This window comes from Bufo gargarizans, chromosome 1, assembly GCF_014858855.1.
Source record: "Bufo gargarizans isolate SCDJY-AF-19 chromosome 1, ASM1485885v1, whole genome shotgun sequence".
In the NCBI taxonomy this organism is placed as follows: Eukaryota; Metazoa; Chordata; class Amphibia; order Anura; family Bufonidae; genus Bufo; species Bufo gargarizans.
In genome coordinates this window covers 621,533,809-621,555,695 of record NC_058080.1, presented here as the reverse complement: position 1 = coordinate 621,555,695, position 21,887 = coordinate 621,533,809, and the positions used below count along the sequence as shown (strand labels likewise).

General features: G+C 45.2%; 1 protein-coding gene across 3 annotated transcripts in view; it reads right to left on the bottom strand.

Annotated features, from left to right (window-relative positions):
- Nucleotides 1-969: 969 nt before the first annotated feature.
- Nucleotides 970-21,887, bottom strand: part of TMEM232 (transmembrane protein 232) — a 210,074-nt gene continuing 189,156 nt past the window's right edge. For all 3 annotated transcript variants that reach the window (XM_044291232.1, XM_044291238.1, XM_044291243.1), the window contains one exon: nucleotides 970-1,412. In XM_044291232.1, coding sequence (XP_044147167.1) covers nucleotides 1,218-1,412 — 195 coding nt within the window. In that variant the 3' untranslated portion in view covers nucleotides 970-1,217. The remainder of the gene's footprint in view (nucleotides 1,413-21,887) is intronic.

The following is a 21,887-nucleotide window of genomic DNA, read 5'->3' as shown; positions in this document are numbered from 1 at the left end:
CCCATAAGACGCACCTAGGTTTTTGAGGAGGAAAATAAGAGAAAAAAATTTTTAAACTAAAAGGTGTGCTTTTGGTGGGTTTTGAACTAATGGTGGTCTGTGGATGACACTATTATGGAGTATCCGTTGAGGACACTGTTATGGGGGATCTGTTGAGGACACTGTTATGGGGGATCTGTGGGTGACACTGTTATGGGGAATCTATGGGTGACACTGTTATGGGGAATCTGTGGGTGACACTGTTATTGGGATCTCTGGATCGCTCTTATACGGGTCTCTGGATGGCACTGCTATTGGGATCTATGGATGACACATATATAGCATCTTATGCTATGTGTCATCCACAGATCCCCTCCATAACAGTGTCCCTGTAGTGTGAATGACCCCAATACAGGGGGTGGGGGTCGCATCTGGTTTTATAATGACAGCGGGCCCGTGCAATGACTGTATTCTACTACACGGGCCCCGCTCACTGTATATAATCGTATCTGTAATTGTAGGCATTGTTAATGTATAAAAAATCTCAGTAATCAGCGCCTGTATTATGGTACTTACAAGCTCTCGGTAGCAGAGAGGAGGGGCGCTGGCAGCGTGAGTCACTATGTCATGAGCCCACGCCGCCTGCTTCATTCATAAAGTGGGCGGCGCATGACGTAGTGACTCACGGTGCCAGCGCCTGTCCTCCCGGTCTGCCTCCTCCCTCCTCTCTGCTACCGAGCGCTTGTAAGTACCATCATTTTTATACATTAACAATGCCTACAATTACAGATACGATTATATACAGTGAGCAGGGCCCGTGCAGTAGAACAGTCACTGCACGGGCCCCGCTGTCATTATAAAACCAGATGCCAGCCCCCAGCCCCTCCTCCCTCTCAGCTGATACATCCGCCGCGCGGCATCGCGGTGCGGCGTATCATTGAAAATTTGTCAAAATGCAGCATTTGCCCCATAAGACGCTCTGCTCTATTTTCCCCCAGTTTTGGGGGGGAGGGGAAAGTGTGTCTTATAGGGCGAAAAATACGGTATTTTGCATTTTCTTCCCCTCGGCATGTGAATGGAGCATGCAAGTAGGGAAAGTAAGCAGATTTGTAGGAGCAAAATACATGCCTTGACAGAGGCCTTAACGTGTGAACGTGGCACTATAGTTGCACAGAAATGATCAGTGAGGCACTTTGGCATTCTTGAGATGACTAAGCCATTAGATTGTTTGTTCATTGTCATAAGTGTTCATCATGTTTTATTCTCGCCACAGACCAAGGCAGCTCATAAGGTTTGCTTGTTTTCTTTAGTTTTTGTTCTCTTTTCTTCATTACTTCTTTAAATTGATCTTCTTCTTTTCTTTGTTTTTCTTGTTCTTCTTTTTTCATCTCTTCTTCTTCTTCCTTTAGTATAATATTCAGCTCCTTTGTCCACTGTAGATAAAATAGTAATAATGTATTAATATAGAAATACATATGGAACTAAATCTGTGTATAGTAGTATGTGTGGTTCTATATGATATGTTTGCCCAGAGGGTTTATAAGCTTTAGCAGATTAAAACTCCCTGTGAAGCCAACAGTGGCGCCGACTTGATTTATAATTTTTAGCATTTTTTTACAAATTACTTGTAAATTCTTGATATTGTCTATAGTAAGTATGCAATGACAACAGTATAGATCACAAAGTAACAAAATGGAACCACCCAGGAACTTCACGCTGCTTGAATCATGGGCAGCATGAAATACCAACAGGCTCCCTATGAACTATGCTTTGAAATGCTGCCTGGCTCGGCCATATTGACAGGTGTCTCTGTATTTGTGTGTGTGAAAAGACCTATAAACCCGAGAAGCCTGCGTGAATTCCTCTGCATTCCCAGCTGTTTTTTTAAACAGTTTTCTCTGAATCTCTGCAGTATTTCATAGTGAAACATAATTTTTTATAATCACGGAGCCTGTTGTTATTTCATACTGCCCATGGTTCAGGAAGCATGAAACTCCTGGCAGGCTTGCTTTAAAAGTAGCAATGCACTTATTCTGTATTATATAGTTTAAAGAGTCACTGTATTTTCACACACCTTTACATAAATCAACAGTACAAGCGGCCACAAGAAACTTTGTAATATGCCTTATCAGTGAGAAATGTCTAGTTCTCTATTATCAGCTGTAAAAAATGCTTTGAATTCCATCTGGAGACAGAGCAGTTGCAAAGAAGGATTATGTTACACATGTCAATACAAGTATATGGGGATGGGAAGGAGTGAGCAACAGTGGCATGAGTGAGAATGGACATGAGTGAGTATGGAAACAGAGACAGTAAAAAGACTGCAAATTGATATAGGTTTTTAGCTCAGCACAAGTGCTAAATTCACAACCAATACAGGTCAATGCCACTCTGTAATGTCCTTCATGATCCTGGTTCTGAGTGAGTCAGAAAAGGTTAGGAAAATCCTCTGCTTTCTGTGTGCAGTAGATGGCAGCTAGTCACCACCACCGCGCCTGAGAGATCTGCAAACTAGATGTTTAGTATGTACATAGAAAAACTGCTAAAAAAATCTCTGATACGATTGATATAATGTCCAGAAATAGTGCTATTCCTCATGTACACACACTGTACTGTTAATTCATGCAGAATTTGTTGAAACTTCAGTGACACTTTAAGTCCAGCTTGGCTGCTTGGGGAGGGGTACTGGCTCACCTTAACCACTTCAACCCCGCTAGCTGAAACCCCCTTCATGACCAGAGCACTTTTTACACTTCGGCACTACACTACTTTCACCGTTTATCGCTCGGTCATGCAACTTACCACCCACATGAATTTTACCTCCTTTTCTTCTCACTAATAGAGCTTTCATTTGGTGGTATTTTATTGCTGCTGACATTTTTACTTTTTTTGTTATTAATCAAAATTTAACGATTTTTTTGCAAAAAAATGACATTTTTCACTTTCAGCTGTAAAATTTTGCAAAAAAAACGACATCCATATATAAATTTTTCACCAAATTTATTGTTCTACATGTCTTTGATAAAAAAAAAATGTTTGGGCAAAAAAAAAATGGTTTGGGTAAAAGTTATAGCGTTTACACACTATGGTACAAAAATGTGAATTTCCGCTTTTTGAAACAGCTCTGACTTTCTGAGCACCTGTCATGATTCCTGAGGTTCTACAATGCCCAAACAGTAGAAAAACCCCACAAATGACCCCATTTCGGAAAGTAGACACCCTAAGGTATTCGCTGATGGGCATAGTGAGTTCATAGAACTTTTTATTTTTTGTCACAAGTTAGCGGAAAATGATGATGATTTTTTTATTTTATTTTTTCTTACAAAGTCTCATATTCCACTAACTTGCGACAAAAAATAACAAATTCTAGGAACTCACCATGCCCCTCACAGAATACCTTGGGGTGTCTTCTTTCCAAAATGGGGTCACTTGTGGCGTAGTTATACTGCACTGGCAATTTAGGGGCCCATATGTGTGAGAAGTACTTTGCAATCAAAATCTGTAAAAAATGACCGGTGAAATCCGAAAGGTGCACTTTGGAATGTGGGTCCTTTTGCCCACCTAGGCTGCAAAAAAGTGTGACACATCTGGTATCGCCGTACTCAGGAGAAGTTGGGGAATGTGTTTTTGGGGTGTCATTTCACATATAACCATGCTGGGTGAGAAAAATATCTTGGCAAAAGACAACTTTTCCATTTTTTTTATACAAAGTTGGCATTTGATGGCATGGCGAGTTCATAGAAATGTATTTTTTTGGCATAAGTTAGCGGAAATTGATTTTTTTTTGTTTTTTCTCACAAAATCTCACTTTCCGCTAACTTAGGACAAAAATTGAAATCTTTCATGGACTCAATATGCCCCTCAGCGAATACCTTGGGGTGTCTTCTTTCCAAAATGGGGTCAGTTGTGGGGTGTTTGTACTGCCCTGGCATTTGAGGGTCTCCGCAATCATTACATGTATGGCCAGCATTAGGAGTTTCTCCTTATATTGAGCATACAGGTAATGAGATATTTTTTTTTCCGTTCAGCCTCTGGGCTGAAAGAAAAAAATGAACGGCGCAGATTTCTTCATTCGCATCGATCAATGTGGATGAAAAAATCTCTGCCAAAAAAAAAAAAAAGGAGGGGAAAGGCGTCTGCCAGGACATAGGAGCTCCGCCCAACATCCATACCCACTTAGCTCGTATGCCCTGGCAAACCAGATTTCTCCATTCACATCAATCGATGTGGATGAATAAATCATTGCCGGGATTTTTTATTTTTTTTTATATACAAAGTGTTTGCCAAAGCATAGGAACGCCGCCTCCTCCTCAGCTCGTATGCCTCGGCAAACGTATCTGTTACTGCAGAGTAGAAATCTCGTCTTGCAGCGCCGCATACACCGACTTGCGTGTAATCTGACAGCAGCGCAATGCTTCTGTCAGAATGCACATCAGTGCTGCAGCTAGTAGATCGGTTGGTCCACCTGGAAGGTAAAAAAAAAAAAAAAAAAAAAACAGGCCACAACGCAATAATTTTATTAACTTTGGAACAGAATACATAAACTTTAACTTTTTGAACTAAACATTAACCTGTTTGCTTACTGGTGTTTTTTTTGTTTTTTTTACCTTTATAGAACAAACCTCTCCTTCCCCATGGGTCAATGTGCAAAACGCAAATCGCCCAAAGATGTGGCGAAGTGTGTTATGCACTTTGTCCCATGTGAAAGGAGACGTTTGCAGCAGCTGTGTGAGTGAATGGGCCCTAATAGCCCTGTGTGCCTGTCCTGGTGAGATGATCCCTATGCTAATAGTGTACCTGTGAGTGGTACTTCCGGAAACACTCTCCAAAGCATAGGGCAGGGTGGTCAGGACAGTCAGGACAGAAATAGCGGGTGTCACGCCTTATTCCACTCCTGCTACAGACACGACATTTTTTTCGGGGTGGCGGTCGGTTTGAGGTACCAGGAACGACACTGGGGAAATGTCGCTCGTGTAGACGGCTAACTACACTGGTGGATGGGGCCACGGAACCTCCTGGGTACAGGAGGTTCGCGATGATCTCTTCCTGAAATTTGAGGAAGGATCCAGTTCTCCCAGCCTTACTGTAGAGAACAAAACTATTGTACAGAGCCAATTGAATTAAATATACAGACACCTTCTTATACCAGCGTCTGGTTCTGCGGGACACTAAATACGGAGCCAACATCTGGTCATTGAAGTCCACCCCTCCCATGTGAAGGTTATAGTCGTGGACTGAGAGGGGCTTTTCAATGACACGGGTTGCTCGCTCAATTTGGATTGTCGTGTCTGCGTGAATGGAGGAGAGCATGTAAACGTCACGCTTGTCTCTCCATTTCACCGCGAGCAGTTCTTCGTTACACAGTGCGGCCCTCTGCCCCCTTGCAAGACGGGTGGTAACGAGCCGTTGGGGGAAGCCCGCGCGACTAGTTCGCGCGGTACCACAGGCGCCAATCCGTTCTAGAAACAAATGCCTAAAGAGGGCCACACTTGTGTAAAAATTGTCCACATAAAGATGGTACCCCTTGCCGAATAAGGGTGACACCAAGTCCCAAACTGTCTTCCCACTGCTCCCCAGGTAGTCAGGGCAACCGACCGGCTCCAGGGTCTGATCTTTTCCCTCATAGATCCGAAATTTGTGGGTATAGCCTGTGGCCCTTTCACAGAGCTTATACAATTTGACCCCATACCGGGCGCGCTTGCTTGGGATGTATTGTTTGAAGCCAAGGCGCCCGGTAAAATGTATCAGGGACTCGTCTACGCAGATGTTTTGCTCAGGGGTATACAAATCTGCAAATTTCAGGTTGAAATGGTCTATGAGGGGCCGAATTTTGTGGAGCCGGTCAAAAGCAGGGTGGCCTCTGGGACGGGAGGTGCTGTTATCACTAAAGTGCAGGAAACGCAGGATGGTCTCAAATCGTGTCCTGGACATAGCAGCAGAGAACATGGGCATGTGATGAATTGGGTTCGTGGACCAATATGACCGCAATTCATGCTTTTTAGTTAGACCCATGTTGAGGAGGAGGCCCAGAAAAGTTTTAATTTCGGAAACTTGGACTGGTTTCCACCGGAAAGACTGGGCATAAGAGCTTCCCGGGTTGGCGGATATAAATTGTGTGGCATACCGATTTGTTTCGGCCACGACTAAGTCCAAGAGCTCCGCAGTCAAGAACAGCTCAAAAAATCCCAGGGCCGAACCGATCTGAGCTGTCTCAACCCGAACTCCAGACTGGGCAGTGAAAGGGAAAACTACAGGTGCGGCTGAAGTTGGGGACTGCCAATCAGGGTTTGCCAGCACCTCAGGGATTCTAGGGGCTCTACGGGCACGTCTTTGCGGTGGCTGCGACGGGGTCACTACTGCTCGTGCCACCGTACCAGCTTCAACTGCCCTTCTGGTGCTCGCCACTTCACCAGGTTGTACGGCAGTGCTGGTACTAGGTCCAGGAAGGGCTGGGCTGCTGGTGTATGCCTCACCACGTAATCCGACAGCACCAGCCCCACTCTGCTGCTCTTGAAGCGGATCCTGCGCAACCTGCGGTCTAGCGACACGGGGCCGGGTACGCCTGGTGCTATCAGGGACCTCAGCCTCCTCGTCCGAACTTTGGGTCAGAGAGCCACTGCTTTCTACAGGTTCGTATTCTGACCCGCTAGGATTCGTCAGATGAGGGTTCCCATTCCTCATCCGACTGGGTCAGAAGCCTGTAGGCCTCTTCAGAAGAATACCCCCTGTTAGACATTTGGGCAACTAAATTTAGGGGTATTCCCTGAGACTACCCAAGAAAAAAAAAGCAAGCCTGTCTTACAAAGGGGAGGCTAGCGAAGTACCGGAGGCCGCTGCGGTTGATAAAAAATATCAAAACTGATTTTTTTATCGCCGCAGTGCGTGTAAAGTGAATGTGCAGTGATCAAAAAAAAATATTTTTTTGTCACTGCGGTGGGGCGGGCGTGGGCGAACGCACGTGTGGGCGACCGATCAGGCCTGATCGGGCAAACACTGCGTTTTGGGTGGAGGGCGAACTAAAGTGACACTAATACAATTATAGATCTGACCGTGATCAGTTTTGATCACTTTCAGATACTATAAAAGTACAAATGCTGATTAGCGATACGCTAATCAGCGAATAACGGACTGCGGTGCGGTGGGCTGGGCGCTAACTGATCGCTAAACTACCTAACCAAGGGGCCTAAACTATACCTAAAACCTAACGGTCAATACCAGTGAAAAAAAAAAAGTGACAGTTTGCACTGATCACTTTTTTCCTTTTCACTAGTGATTGACAGGGGCAAGAAGGGGTGATCAAAGGGTTAATTGGGTGCTGGGAGGTGATCTGGGGGCTAAGTGTGGTGTAGTGGGTACTCACAGTGATGTGTGCTCCTCTGCTGGAACCAACCGACCAAAAGAAGGAGCAGAGGAGCACAGCAGCCATATAACCCCATCATATTTACTAATATGATGGGTTATGTGGCTTCTGATTGTTTTTTTTGAAAATCATCAACCTGCCAGCCAATGATCGTGGCCGGCAGGTTGATGACGAACTTCTTCTTTGAATTTTGCCGGCCCGCGATCCGCATGCGCGGGCCGGCTTCCCCGGAAATCTCGCGTCTCGTGAGAGGACGCACCGGCGCGTCCACCCAGAGCTGCACGACCGCCGAGAAGACGCAATCCTGCGTACGGCGGTCGTGAGCAGGTTAAGGAGATCAGCTGTGTAAGGAGACACAGTGGCAGTGCTCCATGTGAAAATAATCTCCTAGGCAAAAAGAAACCTCTCCCTAGCACCACCTTTTGGAAGTGTCTCCCTATGAGTTAAAGTCTGACTTTTTAACAAGCCTTGGGACATGACAAAGGAAAATAGCAAAGCCAGATATCCATCCATAGACAGAAGTTTTGGGTTGCTTATCCCTCATCCATATGGAGTAGGATTATGACTGGCTGAGTGAGATGCCTTGAATGCGGCTTAGGGGGGTACTGGCTCTCCTGAAGGAGACTAGCTGTGTACGTAATATGAAAAGAGGTTTCTCCCATGGAAAAGATAATCACTGCAAGCCACATACAATTGTTTAATTTGGGAGAACATATCTGTAATACAGTGCAGTATGGAGTATCTAGACTTTTTTAGGGGTGAGCCAGTTCAAAAAAGGTGGTGCTAGCTATACGGTTCTCTTTCTCTGGGAGTCCCTGGGAATTCAATATGCTTATTACATGAATAATAAATATGGGGTTTATGTGCACACATAGATTACTTCTGTATATATCAACTTCCTTTGGCATTGAAAACCTCAATAAAATAATTATTTAAATTACTGCCAAATGAATTGCATTGGATGGTAGCAGCACATTTTCTCTCTTAACTCCTAGGAATGTAGAAACTGTTTGAGTACAATTACTTGCCACTGGCAGTGCATTGGCAGTGCCCCAAAAACTAGTAGAAGAACTTGGCTCCTTGAGGTACACAGAGCTTTAGCTTTAATAATGTAAAGCTCATATACTTTGTCATGGATTTCTTGGCTATATTTGCTAATATCTAAAGACACTGGGTTATCATGGCTTTTACAACAGTTTTCTGTCACAGGAAATTTTCAACTCGATAAATTGGGAAGAAGACATGTTGGGATGTCATAATGAATACAAATATAATTTGGTATTATACAATGTGCTTTAAGAAATACTGCTTTTATATTCTCTCTATTGAGGATTTTGTGTATGATTTTAGTAAGCATAGTGAATGATGCCAACTTATTGTGTCCACTGTACAACCTCAGGCTTTCTCTGTGGAGGGAGAATTCATGTGCCACATAAAACCTTTGTGTTTGTACTGGAAATATATACCTATAATACAGTGCAGTACATAGTACCTAGACTCCGTAAGGGAGTGATCTGCTAGCATCCATATCCGTCCCTTACAAGGTTGTTATGTTGTAATATAATGCAATGGTATTCTGCCTTTGGTTGTGATAATATTGATGTGCTGAGACTGTATTACATTGTCTATGCTAACTGTACCCACAGAACCAAGGCACCTCATTACACATATAGTAGAAGTTGGTTAACCTTTGATTTAATGGTGTCACCCTTCCTGTGGAAGTAAGAGGAGGTGTCAGTTAGAAGGGGAATTTTTTTCTGGTGCCCTGCATAAAGGATTGCCACCTTGTATAACAAAAAAATACCGGCTGCGGGTATAATGGGATGTGGTCTTACGGGGCATGATCATGGGGACATGGTCTTATCCAATTCCTACCTGGTCTGGATCTATCATATATAAACATTTTGTAACTTCCACTGTATGCAAATACACTGGTAAATCTGCCTTATTGTAGAAAGAACCCAGCCTATAAAGAGCTATGTACCTACAAGATTTTGTATTAATAAGACATGGACCACACTTGTCACCCCAGGACCACCACTCAGACCTAGATGTGCTGATATCTTTCTGTTTGTGGTCACAACAGGTGGAAAGCAAGAACACCTGCCCTCTAGAAAGAATAGTTGCCATGGGTAAGTTACTCTAAAACTCAGCATAGATATCAGCCAGGATTGTGCGCCAAGTTCCTCCTGTGCTATGAATGGACTGAGCTCACACACACTCAAGGAAAAATAATGCTCTAGGCTCAGTGGAAGGAACTTACTATAGAGCAGCACATCGCTCTCCTGCAGCCATCATACTGAGATTGCCTTGTGGGAGCGACCGGACAATCCATGTCCTAGTCAGCACAAAGTCGAGAGGGTGCACTGTTACACAAGCCCTGGGGGGTGTATCTCACCTCAATAGTCCACTTGAGCACATCCTTCTTCAATTTTTGGCAAATGATCGGGAACTGGGTGGTGCTGTGCTGCCCACATGCGTAGAACTTGACAGAAAATATTACCAGCAATTATAATTGCCAGAAAAAATATATACAGGCACCAACCTTCGGAACAAGATACTGGCTAAGCCTGTGGAATACTGGCTAGGTGGCAATGGTATATACATTGGCAGCCACTAAGCAGACTGTGGAAGAGAGAGGCTAGAAGTGACTGGATCTTGAAGAAGATTGAAGTCTTTCTGGTTGTTGAAAGATACAACAAATAGTTAGAAAAATGAGTCCGGTAAAGAGAAGCCCTCAAGAGATATCACACAGACATAGCATCAGTTAGGCCCCAATAAATGTATCAATAAGACTGGTTGCCCACAACCTAGGACAGAGCTAAAAAGACTCAGACTATGTGATGTGAATGGAGAAAGGGAGGACGGCATCTACACCAGCAGATTACTGATACAGAAATCAAAGACTGTAGTTATTCTCATTCTGGTAGAAATAGTGGAATTGGTACAGGGAAAAACACTAAAGAGTCTGCTCAGTGTGAGCATAACCACAACGCTTTCTACCTTAACTGGAGACTGTAGCCATTATACTTGTATACAATTTAAGGTGACTGTAACTGCCAGGAATATTGTTCCTTTAAGTGATTAAAATTTTTCCTGTTGGCACCAACATGTGTTTGCCACATTCCAGCCAGATCACTGTGCACCCCTTTAAGCTCTGAACTATGTGTCACACTCGTACCTGGGGTAATATAACATTTTTCAAAGTGGAGTAAGTGCCCATGCTTAGAAGTGTTGCATTTGTACAGTATTTTACCTACACCCTGAAATCTCAAGAATTCTTAAGAAAACAAACATTGGTGCTGTTGGGTGCATTACTGGTGGAGCGATGGTGCACCAAACAGAGCACCACGCCCATCATGCACCAAAACTCTATTTGCAGAAAAATAAAAATAAGCATTTCTCAAGATCAGAGGATCAGATTTTCAAGAAAGTTATAATGTTTGGGGCACCTACCCTAGATTCTGGTATGTACTGGAGGTGACATGCTCCCTTTAACTTACTATCTTACAGTTTTCTTTTTTATTTAATAAAGGTTATGAGTACATTAATAATTCAATAATTGTCTTCAGACACTTCAGTGGGAAACAGATAAAGCATTTGTTGTAGAGGCACTTAATTAGCAAAAGTCACAAAAGAACAAAACTTAATATATGCTCACTAAATTGCAAATAATTCTATACAATTAAGTATCTTGTTAGTAGAAGCAACAGCAGCATAGCTGTAAAATATGCATAATTAGTCTTGCAAGATTTATAATGTATCAAAGTATTAATTTTCATGATGAAGAAGGATGAACAGGGACCTAATTTATACTATATTATTTTGCAGTATTACCTGTAAAATGGAGTAACCAAATCCCTATCTCAGGAGATGGCGGAAAGCTATCCCACTAGAAGAGATTCTGCTGAATCCTAAATTCCAATTTGCATACTAAATGTAAGGGATTTAAAGAATTTTCTAAATCAACACAATTCTTTAAATCTTGGGAACTACAGGCAGCACTCTCAGCCTGCTGAGCACAGTGCAGAGATGGGATTAGAAAGCATTGCATGGACAATATCCAGTTATGGAATACATTCTTTATATGCAAAACTGTCAAATTAGCCAGCATTCATTAAAATCCAATGCCCAAACCTTCTTGAAGATCTACGAGAAATACATTTAAAGAAGCAAGCCAGTTTTTTTTTTTTCTTTGCCTACATAGTACAGGATAGACCATTGTTAATAATAATAATAAGATATAAGCTCTTGTGTATGCCTTGTGTATACCTATTTTATTTGAGGTGCAATTTGTGGGTTGTCTGCCATCTTTAATCCCCTCAGATATGGTTTTCCTAATGAATCCTACATTTCCCATCATGCCTGGCTTTGCAGAGACAGAGGGGATAGAGTCTCACCACATTGCACTGGCCTGTGTAATGGTAGCTGTGACAGATCAGCTGCTTTCCTTTCACACTGCAGGGTCTCCATGTTCTCCTATGTTATGCAGCTTGAGTCTGTCTGCCCTTTCTTCGCTGTCATCGCTCTCTCCCCTGTCAGCTCTTACATGCAGGTGGCAAGGAGACCATTGTGAAGCTACATGCCATAGAATTACGCTCAGGGGCATAGCTAAAGGCAAATGGTGCTGGTACAAGAGTCCCGCTTGGGCCCCCTTTCCCTCAGTACATTGTGGCAGGGCAAAGGGGTGCACCTAGCCTTTCTGCTGCCTGAGGCAAAAATCAAAATGGCACTCTCCCATGACAAAATCTTAACCTAACCAGGGTTGCCAACTACAAAATAGATTACTTTTTTTTCTTGTGTCCATGTAAAAAGTAGATGTGTCCGTACTTTTTTTCTTTTTTAGGCCAGTGGTACCTGAACAGATTATTTTTGTGGCAATTATCATTTTCCACTTCACAATAAATTCTGGTAATGCGGTGTTATCAGTATACTCAGCTATATACATGTATTACTTATGATCTTTATAATTCATGATGGTTGTTTTTGATTTTGGGATAAGTTGTCCAGAAAAATAAATGCTAGTTGGCAATTGAACCTAACCCCTTCCCTCCAGCCCTACTGTAAGGCCAGAAACACATGATCAAATTGAACACTATAAACTCGCAATGTGTGTCAATGAGAGGTCCTGCTCTGGCCTCTGCTTCTCTGACAGGATCGTACAGCATTATACTGATTTATAATGCTGTGTAAGGCTACTTTCACACCTGCGTTCAGGTGTCCGCTCGTGAGCTCCGTTTGAAGGGGCTCACAAGCGGCCCTGAACGCAGCCGTCTGGCCCTAATGCATTCTCAGTGGAGGCGGATCCACTGAGAATGCATCCGTCTGCCAGCGCTCAGCCTCCGCTCCGCTCAGTGAGCAGACACCTGAACGCTGCAAGCAGCGTTCGGTTGTCCGCCTGGCCGTGCGGAGGCAAGCGGATCCGTCCAGACTTATAATGGAAGTCAATGGGGACGGATCCGCTTGAAGATGACACCATATGGCTCAATCTTCAAGCGGATCCGTCCCCCATTGACTTTCAATGTAAAGTCTGAACGGATCCGCTCAGGCTACTTTCACACTTAGAGATTTTTCTAAGTTATAATGCAGACGGATCCGTTCTGAACGGATGCAAACGTCTGCATTATAGGAGCGGATCCGTCTGATGAAACATCAGACGGACCCGCTCCGAACGCTAGTGTGAAAGTAGCCTAAGCCTTAGAGTTCTGAAATCTATTGTATTAAACTGACTTAATGCTGTCAGTGTAATACAGTACGATCCAGGATTTTATTACAAGACCCGGAGGCTCGTATTGCTATTCTCCTTCTTTACTCTGACCAATAGCAGCAAAGAAAAATATTGAAACATGTGATCAGCCCCTCCCCATAGTCCCAGTATAACAGGCAACTCCGCCTGCAAAACCCCCTCTTTCTTTGCTGCTGACGCAGAGATAAGTAGTGTGGTTTTGTTCTTGACTGTTTTACATATATAGGTTTATATATTTATACAGGTTTATATAAGATTTACTATTATAAATTTTTCTCTGACGAGTTTTTTTTTGCTTGTTTTTTCCCGTTTGGGGCATTTCCGGGGGTTATATATATTTATATCTTATTGTATTCATTATATATATATATTCTCAGTATTTTTCACTTACTGACGTTTTGTGCCTATTGGGGGTTAATTCTTGCGACCGTTTGTTTTCCCCCCCTTTTCTTTGCTCGGCACCTTTTTTCTTTACCCCCCGTCATCCGGCGGCCTTTCCCGCCGCTCCTACCTTTGTTCTTGCCGCTTGCTGTCTTCTGCTCCTGCTTGCCGGCGCGCCCGAGATCTCGCGAGATCTCGGGCGCTTCCGCTTCCGGTTTCCCCTGTTCTGGCGCTCGGAGCTCGGCTGCCTGGCTCGTCTGGGGATCTTTCTGTTTCAGGTTTTTTCCTTGCGCTCCAGCGTTTTCTCCTCCTGGCCTGGGGTAAATCCCCCGCGCCAGTCGCGTTAGTTATTTGGCATTAGCTATATATTTTGGCCACATTTACAATCTATAGTGTCCAACATTATATATATATACATATTTTCGGCTACTCTGTTCACAGTCAGTGCAAGTATGCCTAACTCAGCGCACAGTGGGCGGGGGCATGCAGAGGAGGATATCCCTCCAGTTGAATTAACCCCTTCGGGGAGGATTGTCATGATCTGGCCCCTACTGATCAATCTCTAGCCCTGCAGACATCTTTATCTAATGCTATTGCGGCAGCTATGGGATCAACGACTTCTGTCATATCCCAATCCATTGCCTAGGCCCTAGCTTCCCATCCGGCTGCCTCACAAACCCCGCAGCCCGCTTTGGCTTCTCAGCCTGTCGGCCCAGGGCCTGCCTCCAGAAAACGCATGACTGGTGACGGTATTTCCACCAATGTTGGCACGCTTGGTCCACGCAAAAGAGCCTGTACGTGTCAGGCAGAACGCATGCGCAATTGGAAATGTGCTAGAGCAAAGCTAGATGCGGGTTCCGACTCTGAGGTCGGATACGATGAGGAGGCTATGGATGACGCCTTTGAGGAGGCAGAGGAGGACCCCTCGGGGGTCGTAGATCATAACCCCCTTCCCGGGTGTAGCTCCCAAATGTCGGCTGCAGAGGTCATGCCTGCATCTTTAACGGATCCCTCCGGGGAACCCTTGTTTGACCCGGATTCGCTCCACCATCCCCGTTCTGCAGATTGGTTGCCGTTGGAGCATGTTTCTAAATACCTGGAGGCTCGTGTGCGCTGCCCTCTTTCCAAAGAGGCTCGCAATAAACTTAGGGCGGAATGCCCCAGACCCGTCATCCCCAATAAGGCTTGCGAGACTCCATCTGTGGACCCCAAAATGACCCAGTTCCTCACAAAATCTGGGTGGAACCCGCATAGGGGTCTGGAGTCAGCGCTAAGATCTTGTCAAGACAAGCTCCTTGACATTTTCGGGCCTGCTAGCTAAATTGTTTGACCTTGCGGAAGTGGCAAAGGGCGAGAATAAGCAGGTAGATCCTGTGGAACTGCGCGAATGGGTGCAACGGGCCATTTGCATAGCGGGTAACGTAAATACGTCCCTAGCTATCGAGAGGCGTAAAGCCATTCTTTTCAAAATTGAGCCCAAGTTATCTAACCTGGCGCTTACTGAGGCTGGTAAGGAGGCCCAGGGCCTATTATTTGGCGAGTCCTTCATCAAGGACCTAGGGCGTTTTGTTGGAGCTTTCACTGCCCTAGACAAAGCCCAAAGCTCTATGAAGAGGGTTTTCCACGGTAGGGTCTCTACCAGGGCCGGCAGTTTTAGGGGCCGCCTGTCCGGCCGTGCCCAGTTTCAAACCCGTGGTTCGGGCCGAGGCTCCTTCTCTCAGAGATCTGCCTTCCAGGAGCACAGACGGGAGCCGTCATCTTTTTTCCCTTCCCGGGGAAGTTCCTGGCGTTCAAGAGGATACAGAGGGAATCCTAATTCCAGGCGTCCCTACGGTAAGTCTATCAACTCATTTCAATTCTTTAAATGTTTGTGTAGGGTGCAGACTATGTATTTTTTCTCCAGCTTGGTCCCGTATCACCTCAGACCAATAGGTCCTATCCACGGTTAGGGGTTTCCACATCGAGCTTACGTCCTCCCCACTGTCCATTCCGCCTCCACACCCTGTAGTGCTGTCGGTGGAGAGCCGCATACTGGTGGACTCAGAGTTGTCGGATCTTTTCCGCAAGGGAGCCATAGAGCCGGCTCCGATGTCTCCTTTTGTGATAATCAGCAACATTTTCCTGGTGGCAAAGAAAGGGAGCCAACTGCGGCCCGTCATCAATTTACGCGCCCTCAACGCGTTCGTCAGGTACCGCCACTTCAAGATGGAGGGCATCCATCTCCTTCGGGACCTTCTGCAGGTGGGCGATTGGATGGTCAAGTTGGACCTGAAGGACGCTTATCTTACTGTCCCAGTCGAGGACGCGTCCAGAAACCTTCTCTGTTTCTCTTGGAAGGACAGGATTTGGCAGTTCACGTGCCTCCCGTTCGGCCTCTCTTCAGCTCCGCGGTGCTTTACCAAGTTGATGCGCCCGGCTATGGCCTGGCTACGCAGTCGGGGAGTTCGCCTCATCGTGTATCTGGACGACATTCTGATCATGGCCCAGAATCGGTCGGTGTTACTGAATCACCTTCGCTGGACCATGGATCTCCTGTCGGATCTGGGTTTCCTCCTCAATCAGGAGAAGTCCTGCCTCACCCCGTCTCGCGAGATGGTGTTCCTGGGGTTTCTGGTGGATTCCACGGCAGGAAAACTCAGCCTACCACCGGCCAAGGTTCGGTCGATACGGAAGGAATTGTGCAGAGCCAAGTCATCTTCCCAGATCCCACTGCGTCAACAAGCGAGGATCATAGGTCTGCTGGCCTCATCTATCCAGGCGGTTTTTCCAGCCCCACTCCATTACCGGGCTCTTCAGCGCCTGAAAATTTCCCACCTGCGGGCGGGAGCTTCCTATGCGGATTGGATCTCCCTGGACGAGGAGACCAAGGAGGAGCTGTCCTGGTGGATCGACAATTTGCAAGTTTGGAACGGCAAGGCTATTTTCGGGCATCGTCCGGACTTCGTGGTGGATTCGGATGCCAGCCTGTCGGGCTGGGGAGCTCGTTGCGAGGGGATCACAACTGGAGGCGGCTGGTCAGAGGCCGAAGTAGGATTCCATATCAATGCGCTGGAACTGTTGGAAGGTTCGTTCGTGATCAAGAGCTTCACGAGAGACACGGCCAGATCCTGCATTCAACTACGCATGGACAATGTGTCGGCGGTGCGTTACATCAACGGCATGGGCGGCACCCGTTCCACCATCTTATCTCGTTTGGCGAAGGACTTCTGCGACTACTGCCTAGACAAAGAGTTGATTGTCTTAGCGGAATATCTTCCAGGCGTCCAGAACATTCGTGCGGATTGGAGTTCTCGGTATCTATCCGACTCCAGCGACTGGCAGTTAGATCCGGCGGTATTCCGTTCCTTAACGTCGCTTTGGGGACCTTTCTGCATCGACCTGTTTGCCTCCCGCCTGAACACGCAACTACACCGTTTCTACAGCTGGCGCCCGGACCCGGAAGCCGAAGCGGTGGACGCGTTCCTACAGGATTGGTCCAAGGGCCTGCTCTATGCGTTTCCTCCCTTCCAGCTGATTCCCAGGACCCTGATTCAAGTACGCTGTTATGTGGCTCTTCTGGTCCCATTTTGGAACTCCCAATCGTGGTTTCCCCACCTTCTGGAGATGTTGATAGAGATCCCGTACCTGCTCCCGATATCTCAGACTCTCCTCCGCGGTCCGCATCACCAACCGCATCCTCTTCTCTTGGACGGATCCCTGCGCCTGTTGGCATGTCGGATTTCAGGGGACCCTGGGAGGTCCCGGGAGTTTCGGGAACAGCTAAAGTCCTTTTGGAGAACGCATGGGCCCATGGGAACCAGAAGATCTTACAGATCAGCCTGGGGATCTTGGGCTCGCTGGTGCGTGGCTAGGGACTTGGATCCCGTTTCGGCACCTGTGACGGAGATCTTGCATTTCCTGTCTTCTCTATTTGACCAGGGCAAGGCCTATCGCACGATCAGCCTGTTCAGATCGGCCATTTCTGCGTCTCATCGAGGTTTTGACGGCACTCCTGCGGGTCAACATCCTTTGGTCTGCCGTTTCTTACGCGGTTCTCGTATCTCTCGACCTCCGAGGCCTAGGTTTTCTGCCACTTGGGACGTATCTTGTGTCCTTTCTTTTTTGTCTTCTTGGCCTCAGAATGCAGACCTTTCCCTACGGCAACTGTCGGCGAAGATTGTCACCCTTTTCTGTCTGATTTCCTGCAAGCGGGTGTCAGACGTCCGGGCTTTGGATTATGATGCCCGCTCGTACACCCCGGAGGGGGTCTCCTTTGACATCTCTAGGAGGACTAAGACCTACATACGTTTGGTCGATTATCCTGCTTTCCCGGCCTCGCCTTCACTTTGTCCCGTAGCGTGCCTCAAGGAATATGAAGCTCGCACTTCTCTTCATCGATCGCGGGAGTTTCCTCAGCTCTTCCTTTCTACCATTCGGCCTTTTGCCCCAGTGACCACTCCCACGCTGGCTAGGTGGATGAAGTGGGTCATGGAATTGGCGGGCGTGGACACTTCTCTTTTCTCGGCGCATTCCGCTAGGGGGGCATCTGCTACCTCTTTGGCGGTTTCTGGCGCCAGACTGGAGGACATTTTGAAGTTGGCGGATTGGTACAGAGTCTCCACGTTCAGAGAATTTTATTTTAGGCCGGGTCCTCATGTTTTCTCATCAATCATGGATAATTTGTCTTAACTTTGAACTTGCAATACGAGCCTCCGGGTCTTGTAATAAAATCAGGTCATTTTCCTATTTCATGATGTAAAGTCATGATTTTATTAAAGACACGGAGGTGAGTATTGTCCACCCTATGTTCCCCTCCCTATGTATATGTTTATAACTATGGTTGATTTTGATTTTGTTTGTCATGCGCATATTGGTTTTAACTCTGAGTTTTTCCTGAGTAGGTTTGTCGCAACCATTTGTTTTTGGATACAATGTCCCAATTTGTTTCTATCATTCTCTGTTTTCACCTTTTCAGGTTAAGACCGGCCTGGTGTGCTGTATCCATTGGTCTACGTCGTGGTTTGGAGGGTCGGCAGTTCGGTTCCAGCCGATCGTTTGATGTGGACAGGACGAGGTGCATCCTTCCGCGTTGTTTCCAGTTGTTCCCGGTTCGCTTCCGGATGGATGGCGGTTTTGTTCCCATGATGTTCTGGGACTCTTGGTTTCCGGTTCAGTTGGACTTTTGGACTTGGTTTACAAAGAAAGAGGAGGTTTTGCAGGCGGAGTTGCCTGTTATACTGGGACTATGGGGAGAGGCTGATCACATGTTTCAATATTTTTCTTTGCTGCTTTTGGTCAGAGTAAAGAAGGAGAATAGCAATACTCGCCTCCGTCTCTTTAATAAAATCATGACTTTACGTCATGAAATAGGAAAATCACCCGATTCTAAAGCCACCTGCACAGGTTGTCTTTTTTCTGTGCGGAATCCAGTGCACAAATCTCATGCACACTTTGCAGATTTTTTTCTTTACGGAAATTGGCCTGCATTGAAGATTTCCAAATCTGCAACACGTCAATTATGTTTGCGGTTTTAGCTGCGGACTTCACCCTTTTCAATGGGATGGTGAGATCTGCGGCAAAACTGCATTTCATCCACACCAAAATCCGCAATTAGAAATTACGGATTTTGGTGTAGAAATCCACACAGAAAGTGCTGTGTGATCCTGTCAGGGAAGCAGCGGCCAGAACAGGACCTCTTACTAACACACTGTGCGAGTTTATCGCATTCAACGTGCAAATTTGTGTCTGGCCTTAAAGACATACTTAAATAACATTACATACAGCAATACAAAACATACAGGTTAATACAGTACCGCATACCTCTTACATCCAATGACTTCTCCTCTGATGTACAGTAGATGTTCTCTTTCCTTATCTTCTCCATTCAGGCCATAAAACCATGATTTCTTTCAACCATCTCTTGAGAATGACAAACAGACATCTTAGTTACCTACTTCCATCATCCTCCCACCTTCTGAACACCCCATCCTGTGCCCGCTGTGCTCCATAATACTAAACTGCAGATACGGTCCCCCTAAAAAATACAAGTACCACGCAATTAGTGCCCCCTTCAATAACTGGCACACAGTGCCCTAAAAAATAACGGTGCTTAGCAATCAGTGTCCCTGACTCTAATAGTGTAAATATAATTTCCCCAAAAAGTTATTGTGCTAAGCTGATACTGTGCCAGGGTGCCCCTCACAGTAATAGTGTGTCCAAAAGTCCCACCTATAGAAATTATGTGCCAGAGTGCACGTAGTGTTAACAGTGTCCTCAATAGTAATAATGCCCCCATTGTGCCCAAACTAGTAATCATGTTTCCCATAGTCACCCAGTAGTAATAATTCTCATTATAATGTGTGCCAGTACAAAAATACCCATTTATAATGTGCACCAGTACAAAAATATACCCCATTACAATGAGCGCTAGTACAAAAAAATACCCCCCCTTTAATGCGTGCAAGTGCAAAAAATACCCCTTATGATACATGTCAGTGCAAAAAATACCCCATTAAAATGTGTGCCAGTGCAAACAATTCCCCCCTTAGTGCCCCCAGTAGAGCCAATGTCCCCATAGCAACCCCAATAATTTAGGCCAGTACAAGAACATGTCTCCTTATGTGTGCCAGTACAAAAATGCCCCTCCCATGGTTGCTCAAAGGCATGATGCAAAAGAGAAAACAATAAACTCAAATACTTATCTCCGCTGTGATACAGACCTCTGCCCGGTTCAGTCGGCACAACCATTATTGCATCATTGCGCTGCCTGTCTCTAATAGGCTACAGGCACTAGGCCTGAAGCCTGTCAAAGGTAATGGCAAGGCATGGAGACATCGCTCCCATGCTCCGCCACAGTATCTAACTGCATAGCCATCCTGAGGACAAATATACATAATCGGCCGTGTGCAACTGACAAGGCCCCTCTGTGGGTCCTCAAGGCTTAGGGGCCTGGTCTCAGTTGTGACCACTAATGGCAAAGAAATGTCTTTGCAATTAATGAGACAATTGCCTCGCAAATGAACACCATGTAATGCTCCTTTCCCTGTGGTGGCACTTAAGAGGAAATATACACTTGCTCTTTTTTCTCCTTACAGATTACAGCATATCATTTTACTTTGATGCAGCATTAACTATGAGACCGATCACTTGACACTGTTCAGTCAGCGCGGTCTATTTATTCCTTTGGTTTTATCCTCAGGATAGGTTACCAGTATTAGATCAGAGGGGGTCAGACTCCCTGCACCCCCACTAATCAGCTGTTTGAAAGGGTCATGGCACTTGGGCGAGCCCTGCTTCCTCTATGGTTTACCTGTCCATCCATTCCTTTGCAGTGGCGGTACAGTGTAACTGACAAGTACTAGTCCCATTTAATTCAATGGGACAAGCAATTGTAATTACCCTCGCCGATCTGATACTGATGGCCTATTACTCCACTGCACAATCCTTTTATTTTGCCACTAACTGAAGGTTAGGAGTTCAAGTTAGGGCTCATGCACATGGCAGACTTCTGTCCATGGATCCATACAGGCTCAGATTCTGTATTCAGAGATATTGTCTCGTAGAAGCAAACCTTTTAGGGGAGAATGGCTCCATACATATGGTGTTGAATGGTACAATCCATCAGAAGGTCTATGGATGCCTTATATTAGCATCCTGTACAAAACAGTACAAGCAATACAGCTGTGTGTGATAATGCTCAACAGATGTGTCTACCCTTGCCTTTGATCAAATTTGATTACAGACTCCAAAAAACAAACAAAAACAAAATTGATACAATATTGTTGCATGCTAGCAATACCCTTGAAAGGCTGCAATTCACTATATAACCACTGGGTGATCACACATAGACATATAGGATAGACATCTTGTGACAGAATATCATGATCATTTTTTAAAGCAGGTCATATTGCGCCATTCATCTTGGGATAATTTATGTTCAGTCAACAGGTAAGGAAGGGCACATCTGCACAATTTCCTTCAACTACTAATAGCGAGCTATTACAAAGTTCTAAACTATTCTGTAAAAACGATAATATTCAGTATTGTACTGTGATAATAGCATTAAAAATGAAAAGGGAAAATAATAACAATTATAATAATAATAATATTAATCACAAAGTGCAAAGTGTAAGTCTTTTTTCCAGCCTGATGAAGAAAAGACTGTAGAAAAAATAATAACAGCTATTAACCTGAGAAATAGCATTAAGTGCCACGCTCATTTACTTTCCTCTTGTGTCTGAATCCATGCTTATTTCTTTCATCATTGGATATCACATAATATTTAACCAGTTAACAGAACAATAAAAAAGAACAGAGCGGCTGCTTCATAGTACAAAACCATCTACATCTACATAGAAACGTGCACTTTATGGTGGACAAATAAAGGCACAAAACTGATCATGTGTTTTATTAGGGCACTATATGAGTATTGCTGCATATGTG